This window comes from Terrapene carolina, unplaced genomic scaffold (assembly GCF_002925995.2).
Source record: "Terrapene carolina triunguis isolate 2854851 unplaced genomic scaffold, T_m_triunguis-2.0 Scaffold751, whole genome shotgun sequence".
NCBI lineage: Eukaryota > Metazoa > Chordata > Testudines > Emydidae > Terrapene > Terrapene triunguis.
In genome coordinates this window covers 286,821-298,265 of record NW_020665102.1, presented here as the reverse complement: position 1 = coordinate 298,265, position 11,445 = coordinate 286,821, and the positions used below count along the sequence as shown (strand labels likewise).

The following is an 11,445-nucleotide window of genomic DNA, read 5'->3' as shown; positions in this document are numbered from 1 at the left end:
AGCCAGGACTCCTGGGTTCTCTCCCCGGCTTTGGAAGGGGCGTGGGGGCTGGTGGTTAGAGCAGGGGGGCTGGGAGCCAGGACTCCTGGGTTCTCTACCAGGCTCTGGGAGGGGTGTGGGGGCTGGTGGGTTAGAGCAGAGGGGGCTGGGAGCCAGGACTCCCCTTTGAGTAACCACATCTCCGCCTAGGACCTGGCTTGCGGGAAACCCCACCCCGTCTGCAGACACGATGAGCTCGGGTGGGTCCGGGGCTCCGGGGGGCTCCGTGCGGGAGTTCACGCGTCACGCCAGCGATGTGCTGCTCAACCTGGACCAGCTCCGGCACCGCCGCACCCTGACCGACGTCACCCTGCTGGTGGGGGGGCGCCCCCTGGTGGCCCACAAGGCCGTGCTTGCTGCCTGCAGGTGAGGGGGGGCGGGGCTGGGAAGGTCTGGGGGCGTGGCTGGGAAGGGGTGTTGCGGGGCTAGAGGGGCGTGGCTGGAGTGGGCTTGCTGGGCTGAGGTGTGCGTGTCCAGAGAGGTCATGGCTGAGAAGGCTGGAGACGTGGCTAGAGAGGGTGTTGCTCTGTGTCTAGTAGGGGCGTGGCTGGGAAGGGGTGGGGCGTGGCTAGAGAGGGCGTGGCTGGGAAGGATTGAGTGTGCCAAGAGAGGGCGTGGTTGGGCAGCCTGGGGGCGTGGCTAGGGAGGGTGTCACTCTGCAGCTAGAGGGGCGTGGTGGTGTGGCTAGGGAGGGTGTGGCTGGGACGGGGTGGGGGCGTGGCCAGAGAGGGCGTGGCTGTTAATGGGTGCTGTGTGGCTAGAGAGGGCGGGGCTGGGAAGGGGTGGGGGCGTGGCTAGGGAGGGTGTCACTCTACAGCTAGAGGGGGCGTGGTTGTGTGGCTAGGGAGGGTGTGGCTGGGAAGGAGTGGGCGTGGCTAGAGAGGGCGTGGCTGTGCAGCAGTGGGCGGGGCTGTGAGGGGGCACTGCGGGTAGGGGGCGTGGTTGGGAAGGGTGGGGCGCAGCTGGGTGGGGACATGGCTGAGAAGGTCATGGGGGCGGGCTTTGCAACGTGGCGGGGGGGTGGCCGTGGGGCGGGTCTGTGTGGGGCATGGGGCTGGGGGCAGTGACATGGCTGGGAGTTGGTGGGACCACCCAGCAAGGGGGGGCCACGCCCATCTGGACCCACAGCTGGGGGGGGTGGTGCCAGGCCAGAGTCTGAGCCCCTATCGGGGTAGGGGAGAGGGGGCTGAGGAGGCGTGGCCATGGGGAGGCGGAGGCTGGGCCACACCCCAGTGTGGGAAGGGGAGGCGTGGCCACAGGGGAGGTGTGGTCTGTCTGGGCCACGGTGCATGCTGGGCGTTGTTGTCCCCTAACCCTTCTCTCTCTCTCCCCTCCCCCCCCCCGGGGCAGTGGCTTCTTCTACTCCATCTTCCTGGCCCAGGGGGGCAGCGAGGTCAGTGTCGTCACCCTGCCTGGATCCATCCAGCCCGGGGGCTTCCAGGCCCTGCTGGATTTCATGTACACCTCCCGCCTGCCCCTCACCCCAGCCTCCGTCCCAGCCCTGCTCAGCGCTGCCACCTACCTGCAGATGGAGCACGTGGTGGACGCCTGTCACCGCTTCGTCCAGGCCAGGTAGGAGGCGCCCCAGGGCGGGGACTGGCTGGCTCAGGGGGGCGGGGAATGGGCAGGGGCCTGTCCCCTCTAGGGGGCGCCGGCTCCACCCGGCCCCAGGGCGGAGACTGGCTCAGAGTGGGGGGGAGTGGGTCACTGCCCCCCCTCATTTCATCCCTCTCTCTTGCAGTTACGACCGCGCTAGCTTCTACTCCAAGCCGCTCCCCTCCCCAGCAGACCCCAAGCCCCAGGACCCCCTCCAAGGACCTCCAGACGCCAGCAGGATGGTGCCCGCAGGGGGTCCCCACCCAGAGAGACCAAGCCCGGGGGCCCCCCTGCGATCGGCTCCAGCCAGGCCCCCGGCGAAGGATTCTGGAGGGGCTCCCCCGGGGGGGGAGCGGGGCCCCCCTGACAGCCCGTCGCGCTCCGAGGGGCACCCCGCCTCCCCCCGCGAGTCCAGCGGCTGCGCCCCCGACCCCAAAGCCTGCAACTGGAAGAAATACAAGTTCATCGTCCTGAACTCCCTGCGGGGGGAGGGGGGAGGGGTAGGGGGCGGGGCTGTCCCCCAGCCCCCCGGCCCCCTGACCCCTCCCGAGCCCCCGGCCGGCGGAGACCGAGGCGCCAGCCGTGGCGGGGAAGACGGGGGCGGCCCCAGGACCCAGCATGACAGCGCCCCCTGCAGGTGAGTGGCTGAGCTGGGGGGAGGGGCGTCCGGTCCCATATACGGGGGAGGGGCACCTAGTCCCATATACACTGGGAGGGGGAGGGGCACCCGATCCCATATACAGGGAAGGGGCGCCCGGTCCCATATACGCTGGGAGGGGGAGGGGCGCCCAGTCCCATACACTGAGTGGGGGAGGGGTGCCCGGTCCTGTACATCAGTTGAGAGGGGGTGCCAGGTCCCATATATTGCGGGGGAGAGGCACCCGGTCCAGACTCTGAGGGGGGGAGGAGCTATGCCTCTTGATAGCTAAGCCCCCCCCTTTCCCATCTCCCCGCAGGCCGTCCCCCGCCCCGTTACCGTGCCCCCTGTGCACCCAGCGCCTTCCTCAGGGGCCGCCCCAGCCCGCAGCAGGTGAGGGGCAAGGAAGGGGGCTCAGCCCCATGCACTGGGAGGGGGGAGGGGCCGGTCCCATACGCGCTGTGGGGTGGGGGGAGGGACTGGTCTCATACACACTGTGGGGGCAGGGGCCAGTCCCATATACCCTGTGAGGAGGAGGAGGGGCCGGTCCCATACACGCTGTGGGGTGGGGGAGGAGCCGGTCTGATACGCACTGTGGGGTGGGGGAGGGGCTGGTCCTATATGTGCTGTGGGGCGGGGGAGGGGCCTGTTCCATACATGCTGTGGGGTGGGGAGGGGCTGGTCCCATACGCATCTGGGGTGGGGGGGAGGGGAGGGACCAGTCCCATATGCTGTGGGGGGAGGGGCTGGTCCCATATACACTCTGTTCGGGGGTGGGACAGCCCCATACGCTGCAGAGTGGGCTCTGAGTATTGGGGACCCCCCCGGGCCATGCCCTGAACCTTCTCACCCCCCCCCCCCGCAGGTGCAGGGCCATACGACTGCGGGGCCTGCGAGCTGGGCCTGGACGAGGAGGAGGGGGAGGAAGGGGGGGCGGCCGGGGGGCAGGCCCCGGCGGCCGCTCCCCACGACAACAAACCGTTCAAGTGCCAGCTCTGCTGCTCGTCCTTTCGCTACAAGGGCAACCTGGCCTCCCACCGCGCCGTCCACACGGGTATGGGGCGCCGGGGGGCGGGACCTGGGAGAGGGGTGGGGGTGGGGAGGGGTGAGAGGGGTCAATGGGAGGTGGGAGAGACCAGGGGAGGTGGGTGGAGTCAGGAAGGGATCAGGTGGAGGGATCAATGGGAGGTGAGAGGAACCAGGGGAGGTGGGTGGAGTCAGGAAGGGATCAGAGGGAGGGGTCCAGGGGAGGTGGGTGTGGTCAGGGGCGGTTGGAGGGCTCATGGAGAGGGGTCAGAAGGGAGGTGGGTGGGGCCAAAGAGGGGACAAGAAGGGGGTCAGGGGATTGTGAGAGGGGTCAGTGGGAGGGGACGGGAGGCTGTGCGGATCAGGAGAGCGGTGGGGGGCCGTGCCACCCTCTAGCTGCCCTCTGTCTCCCCCCCTTCCCCAGGTGAGAAGCCATACCGCTGCGGAGTCTGCGGGGCCCAGTTCAACCGGCCGGCGAACCTCAAAACCCACTCGCGGATCCACTCAGGGGAAAAGCCCTACAAGTGTGAGACCTGCGGCTCCAGCTTTGTGCAGGTGCGGGCGGGGGGCGGAGGGGGATGGGGTAGGCTCTGTGGGAGTTGGGTAGAGAGATGGGGGGCTGTGAAGGGGAGGCTTGGGGCAGGGAGCGGGGAGAGAAACTCAGGCAATCAATAAGGGCCAACATCTAATGGTGTCAGTAGTGGGATCTGCAGCCCCTAGTTCCCATAGAGTCCAATGGGAAGCATGCCTCCCTAGTGGCCAGGCCAGGTACTGCAGCCCCCTGGAATCTGATCACGTCCCCCCTGCAGGTCGCCCACCTCCGGGCCCACGTGTTGATCCACACGGGTGAAAAGCCCTACCCTTGCGAGACGTGTGGGACCCGCTTCCGGCACCTACAGACACTTAAGAGCCACATCCGGATCCACACGGGCGAGAAACCATATCACGTGAGTGGGGGAGGGGGGACAGGACTCCTGGGTTCTCTCCCTGGCTCTGGGAGGGGAGTGGGGGCTGGTGGGTTAGAGCAGGGGGGGCTGGGAGCCCGGACTCCTGGGTTCTCTCCCCAGCTCTGGGAGGGGAGTGGGGGCTGGTGGGTTAGAGCAGGGGGGGCGGGGAGCCAGGACTCCTGGGTTCTCCCCCCCCCCAGCTCAGGGCGCTGACCCCTGCTCTCTTGTGGCCCCCCCACAGTGCGAGACCTGCCACCTGCACTTCCGGCACAAGAGCCAGCTGCGCCTGCACCTGCGGCAGAAGCACGGGGCCGTCACTAACACCAAGATTCGCTACGCGGTGCTGGCCGGCCCCTCCGGTGCCCGCTGCTGAACAGGGACTGTGCTTCCTCCCCCTCCCACCAGGGGGCAGGAGAGAGACACCGCTCCCTCCCCTACCCCGCATGGCTGCCACCTTCGCTCCTGCCAGCAGGGGGCGCTGTCTCGGGGTAGGGGGAATTCCTGTCCCGTCAGGAGGGGCCCGCTAGTCGTGAGCCCCTTTCATAGCATGTGTTGTCCTGCGGTGTCTGGGCTGGGGTGCTACGGGACGTGGGGGGGCTATGGGCTGCAGGGGGGTGGTCTCTCTAGTCTATAGAGGACCCAGTTCTCTGTGTGTGTGAGGGCGGAGTGTATATGCACCCTGTGTTTTGAAGTGGGTCTGCCATTTTGCCTGCCCCCCCCCCAAGCTGGGGAGGGAACCCAGGAGTCTTGGCTCCCAGCCCCCCCTGCACTAACACACCACTCCCCTCCCAGAGCTGGGGAGAGAACCCAGGAGTCCTGGCTCCCAGCCCCCCCTGCTCTAACCCACCAGCCCCCACTCCCCTCCCAGAGCTGGGGAGAGAACCCAGGAGTCCTGGCTCCCAGCCCCCCCTGCTCTAACCCACCAGCCCCCACTTCCCTCCCAGAGCTGGGGAGAGAACCCAGGACTCCTGGGTTCTTTAAGTGTGGCACAGGAAGTGATGTCAGAGCTCTGCAGGCAGAGCATCCTGAGAGACCACACCCCCCACTTGTTTTAGCTACTTAATTTTCAGTTGATTTATGTTTTCTTCTGGAAGACAATATCTCATTTGGTTAAACCGGTTTCAATCCAGAGTCACTCTGAATTCTCTCCTACCCTGGACATCTCTATGGACAACTGATGACGCTGGCTTGATGTTGGCTTAACTGAAATCAGCAGTTGCCAGTTGTGCATAGACTTCACTGAAGTTCTAATCACGATCTAAATCTGGGAGGAGTGACTCTGATTTAACCACCCTGGAAGTCTCTCTAGCCAGCTCATTGTGGCTCTGCAGTTTTGGTGACACTAGTGTCAACCCAAAGGCACTTCAGTTAAGTTCTCAACGAGGTTGGACATCTTTAGGGACTCCGGATGTCTCTGGTTTGACAGCAGTTTAATCAAAATCAGGAGTCACTAGCTGTCCATGAAGACCTCAAAGACATTCTAGTCCAGTCTCTAAACTTCTGTGGATTGACTCTGGATTGACTCTGATTTTACTAAAATCCAGATTCACCATTTGTCTACAGAGTCTTTACTGAAGATCTAGGCTACCCTAGAAGTCTCTATGGACAACTGGTGACTCCAGAGTTTTGCTTAAACCAGTTTTAATACAGAGTCACTCCAGTTAAGCTTTCCCCTATCTACGGTGTCTCTATGGACAACTGATGCCTCCGGCTTGATGCTGGTTTAAGGTGTTGTCTTTTCTTTTTCACAAAGGTTCTTTAAAGAATTAAATGTATTTTTTTGCTGACAGTGGCTTTTTCTGACCCATATCTATATATATTTTTTTAATTACTCCCCAAGTCGAGGGGTGTATTTTTTGTTGCTTTTAATTTGCTTTGCAATGTTAGTGCTTGGAGCAAATGGAAAAGGCGTTTGTACCTCGGCCACTTGACCTTGTGTTAGTTAGTTGCCTGCTCTAGATGGTCCTAGAGTCTTATTGGGGCAGGTCCGTTGCAAAAGGGTTCTTGATGTGTTGGAGATCTCTGGAAGCGTGAGGTGTAGCAAAGCAAGGAGTTTGATCCTAAGGTCTGGGGACCTTCTGGAGATTATCTGGTTGGAGTCTAGAACCTAAGGTATCCGGTGTTCAGGGCTATGTTATCCAGCATTTAAATGTTCCACCTTCTGAGTGTAGAACACCCACATTTATCTGGATATGGGATCCAGAACATTTGAGGTGTCTTGTCTACCGGATTGTGGGTTCTAGACTGTGTTCTTCCGGAGTCTACATATTCCAGATCCAGAGTCCAGATCCTCTGAGGTCTTCTCTTTACGGAATCCTGGGTTCCAGAATCTGTATTTTCTGAATCTAAATATTCCATCCATCGAGTCTGGAGCCTCTCGAATCAAAGGTTTCAGGAACAGAGGTTCTGGATTGTTAAAATGTAGATGATCCAGGCCCCCATCACATATTGCCTCTGAGGTCATCTGGCTATGGGTTCCTGACTTCCAGGCCTTTTTCTCAATAATACCTCTCCAGATACTAGAACTCCTGAGGCTATCTGTCTACCAGATCCTGGGTTCTAGGTTCTTTGGAGTCTCTGTCTCCAGATTGTGGAACCTCTCAGCTCAAGGGCTTCTGGAGCAGGGGTTCTAGATTATTAATCTGTAACCCTTCCATATTCACTTTGCCAGATGGCCTTTGGGCATTTCATAGAATCATAGAATATCAGGATTGGAAGGGACCTCAGGAGGTCATCTAGTCCAACCCCCAAAGCTCAAGTTCTGGAGACCAAAGCTAGAGTGACGCAGAATGTTTAGTCTCTGGTCCCAGCTAAGGTTCTAGATTATCAATGGATGAGTCTAGAACACAACTGATTGATGGGCTGTATCATTCAATCAGGAATCCCTCTGGATCTGGAATACTGCAGGGTGGAAGATATTTGGCACGGGTGGGGGAACAGAAGAGCTGATGCAATACATTGCAAGGACTGAGACCCCATCCCCTACTCCCCCAAAACAATTAAAGTCAGAGCAGGTTACTGGGGCAAGAGAGGGATCTGGGATCACAGTGGCCCTAGAATAAAGCTCAAAACTTCAGCAACAACTGGTCTTTGCTGCTCCAGAAGAGGTCTGGAACCTCTGGTGCTTCACGGTATGTGGGGAAAAGGGAGGGAGCTGTGGTTCTGGAATGAGGTGGGAAGTTTATCGCCTTCCAGTTGCCAGGGGGAAAAACAAATGGGAAAAGAGAGTCTAGAATAGCATAGTCTAAAACAACCTAGGAATGGATACAAATATCAGCGGGTAGCCGTGTTAGTCTGTATCCACAAAAACAACTCCTTGTTGTTTTTTTAGGAATGGATAGTGTGGCATAGAATAGATAATGGAACCTACAATCAATGTAGAGTAAAGTCTAGAACAAATAGTGCAGCCCAGAATAGATAGTCCATTCTAGAACTGATGGCATAGGAATGGATTGCATGGTCTAGAACAGATTGCCCAATCGAGAATCAATAGCTTGGGAAGGGATATGCCAGCCTAGAACGGATCGCCTAGGAATGAAAAGACCTGTCTAGAATGATAACCCAATCTAGAACACATAGTCTCTGAACAGTTTGTGCTGTCTGGAACAGACTGTGCTGCCTATAATGGAGAGCACAACCTAGAATGGCAAGCGTAGTCTAGAATTCATGAACAAGAAATGGATAACACCACCCAGGACTGCACAGTCTAGTACTGATAACCTAGATATGGACAGCCCAGTCTAGAATGATAGTCCAAATCTAGAAACCATAGCTTAGGAAGAGATGCCGCAGCCTGGACCATATAGCACCATCTAGAATGGATAGTATAGTCTAGAACTGATGACATATGAATGGATAGCATAGTCTAGAACAGATCGGCCAATCTAGAATCGATAGCTTAGGCAGGGATACCGCAGCCTGGACCCATATAGCACCATCTAGAATGACTAGCCTAGGAAGGCTAGCACTATCTAGAATGGCTAATCCAGTCTAGAAGGTTGGGTGGTCTAGATTGGCTAGCCTAGGAGTAGTCTAGACCTGATAGGTTGGGATCAGGCGACCATCCACGCAACGGGGCTGTAGACAGACCAGGAACACACACATCTCCCATCTCCTACTCCCGACCTAGTCGGGGTCAGTTCTTCTCTCTATCATGCACAGGTTCACCCAACGATGGGACCGGTTCCCATTACCAAGGTAGTCTTTGCCGCTGGGTAGATACACAGGGCAGCCTAGAGGGGACAGGCCTCGTGTCCCGTCCCCCACCCCCTGAGCTGGCTAGTCGCCCCGTCATGGGGCTGGATACGGAGCTGGTGCCCCTAGAGGGGACCGGCCCCGTGCCCCATTCCCTGCTCCCTTGAGCCAGCCAGTCCCTGGCCTGGGGCCGGGTGGGAGCCGGCGCCCCCTAGAGGGGACAGGCCCCTGCCCCATTCCCTGCTCCCTTGAGCCAGCCAGTCCCTGGCCTGGGGCCGGATGGGAGCCGGCGCCCCCTAGAGGGGAAATGTAACAGTTATTCCTAGTGCTGGCTACTGGAGAGGTGCAGTGGCAGATTTAACCTCCCCCCACCCCCCCGTAGTTCTTCTGGGATTTGAACCCCCCCTGCCCCACCCCCAGCTACAAGCACATGTTGCTGGGAAACATGCGAATGGGGGTAAATTGCAAAGGTGGGACTATTCTATATTGACACTGAACGCTGCGGGACAAAATGTACTTTCAAGTCACGGCTCCGCCTCGGTGGTCCGGTGGGGGAGAGGTTTGGGTCGGGCGGGGGGTGGGGGGGGTTGTATTTTGAGCGGATTTGTGGGTATCTGTCAAAAGATGGTTCTGGCCCCACACCCTGTAGCACCTCAACCCGCGGCTCGGGGGCTGGTTTCAATAAAGCTGTTTTGGACAGAGGCACTGGTGGATTTTCTTTAGCAAGGCCCTGCCTGTCTGGGGAGAGCACCCCCTGCTGAGCCTCCCTGCCCCGCTCCCTGCCCCACAGCGCCCCCTAGCGCCGCCCTGGGGCCAGTGCTCCCAGCACTGAGATGCAGCCACCTCTGGGGGTGGGGGAAGAAGAGGAAAGGAAAGAAAGTCCCCACTCAGACACAAATGCCCACAACAGATCCCACCCAGCTACCTCAATCCAGTGTCCCTTGGGGGGACCGGACGACCAGTTCTTCCAGGATCCAGTCTTTAGTTTTACCATTTGACTCTCGGAGGGCAGTGGGGGCTGGTGGGTTAGAGCGGGGGGGACTGGGAGCCCGGACTCCTGGGTTCTCCCCCCGGCTCTGGGAGGGGAGTGGGGGCTGGTGGTTAGAGCAGGGGGGCTGGGATCCAGGACTCCTGGGTTCTCTCCCCGGCTCTGGGAGGGGGCTGGGGGCTGGTGGGTTAGAGCAGGGGGCTGGGAGCCAGGACTCCTGGGTTATCTCCCAGTTCTGGGAGGGGAGTGGGGGCTGGTGGGTTGGGGCTGGAAGCCAGGACTCCTGGGTTCTCTCCCCGGCTCTGGGAGGGGGGTGGGGGCTGGTGGGTTAGAGCAGAGGGGGCTGGGAGCCAGGACTCCTGGGTTCTCTCCCCCAATCTGCTGCAAACTCACTGTTTAGCCTTGGGCCAGTCCCTCTTTTCTCTCCACCCACCCTCTGCCCCTGGAAATCCACAGCCTGCAAAGCTCCTGCGTCTTCCTCTGGGGTGGGAGAGAAGCTAAAGAGCCCCAGGGGTTGTCCTGGGCAGGATGGGACACAGAGCCCCAAGAAGCAGCTGAAGTACTGCAGCCCGACAAAGAGAATGGGGGTGTCACCCCCACCCCACTTTTCTTAGCTGGAAAAGAACTCACCCATAAGCTCTTTGGGATGGAACCCAGGAGTCCTGGCTCCCAGCCCCCCCGCTCTAACCCACCAGCCCCCACTCCCCCCCAGAGCCGGGGAGAGAACCCAGGAGTCCGGGCTCCCTGTCCTGCTGTCTGTGCTCACTGAAGAGAGACGGGGGGGGGGGGCCCACAGACACGCCCCATCCCAGCTTCCTGCCCTAACAATGGACCCCGGGCAGCTGTGTCCTGCCAGGGTCTCTGCACAGTGTCACTGCCTGAGCTGGGAGCTTCCTGCAGAGCGTGGGGGTGGGGGGGCAGGAATGGGGGTCTCAATTCGGATCAAGGCTCCCTGGGGTCAAGCAAGAGTCACCCCCCCGAACTGCAAGTGGGGGCAGGGCTGCATTCAGCAACCCCGTGGTGAATTCGGAATCAGACACCAGCCCCCACTCCCCTCCCAGAGCCGGGGAGAGAACCCAGGAGTCCTACACCTTTAATACAAAATCAGGCACCCTCGATTATTAATCCAGGTCCCCCCTGCACACCAGGTGTAGACAATTGCACTCCTTGATCTGTGATGAGGTTCACTTCTGGAGGGGATGGGGACCCGGGGACAGGGGAAAGGCCCTGTGCCCCATTCCCTGCCCCCCTGAGCCAACCAGTCCCTGCCCTGGGGCCGGATGGGAGCTGGCGTCCCCTAGGTAACATTGTGTGTCCTGGCCCCCGTACTGCCCCTCACCCGAGAAGATTTCCCCTGCCTCACCCACAGGCAGCCAAGACACAGCCCCCAATTTCACAGGCCCTCGCAACCCCTGACAGCCCCCCCACAAGAGTTGGGGGGGCTAATGCTGGGGGGCCACCCCATCCTCCACCCCCCCCAGGCTCAGCGGGGCTCCGGTCTCAGCCAGCAGCCCTCTGCTGCAGCCAGAGCCCAGCTGGCCGGATTTCCTTCCTGTGCCTCAGAGCCGGCAAAGGGGGCGTGGTGGGGTGCGGAGATGGGGGTGCCCCCCCCAGCTCCTTCCGCAACAGTCATTGAAGCAGGAAACAGGTGCGAAGACGTCATCCCTGCCCTCCCGCCCGGACAGAAACACACACCCCAGTGAACCCGGAGGGCCGGGGTGAGTCACGGCCCTAAGGCAGCAGCCGGGCCGTGGGCCAGGGGGAGACGGGGGAAGGCCAGGAAGGCAGAGAGGGCAGCCCAGACAGGTCAGAGTGACGGGCCCATCTAGCCCGGTAGCCAGCCTGCTGCCGTGGTCCCTATGCTTTCTCGGACTATGTCAGCCTGGTTACCCAGGGACCCCTCACCCGGCGCTGAGATGCAGCCACCTCTGGGGCGGGGCGACTGGGTACACAGGGACCCCTCACCCGGCACTGAGATGCAGCCACCTCTGGGGCGGGGCGGCCGGTTACCCGGGGAC

At 60.6% G+C, this 11,445-nt stretch overlaps 1 protein-coding gene across 1 annotated transcript; it reads left to right on the top strand.

The window, feature by feature from the left end:
• The first annotated feature begins 229 nt into the window (after window positions 1-229).
• Window positions 230-4,807, top strand: BCL6B (BCL6B transcription repressor). Its single transcript, XM_026660344.2, has 8 exons — window positions 230-405; window positions 1,390-1,611; window positions 1,781-2,272; window positions 2,592-2,665; window positions 3,138-3,326; window positions 3,723-3,853; window positions 4,108-4,245; window positions 4,487-4,807. The coding sequence occupies exons 1-8, from the start codon at window positions 230-232 to the stop codon at window positions 4,616-4,618; spliced, it is 1,554 nt and encodes a 517-aa protein (XP_026516129.1). The 3' UTR covers window positions 4,619-4,807.
• The last annotated feature ends 6,638 nt before the right edge of the window (window positions 4,808-11,445 follow it).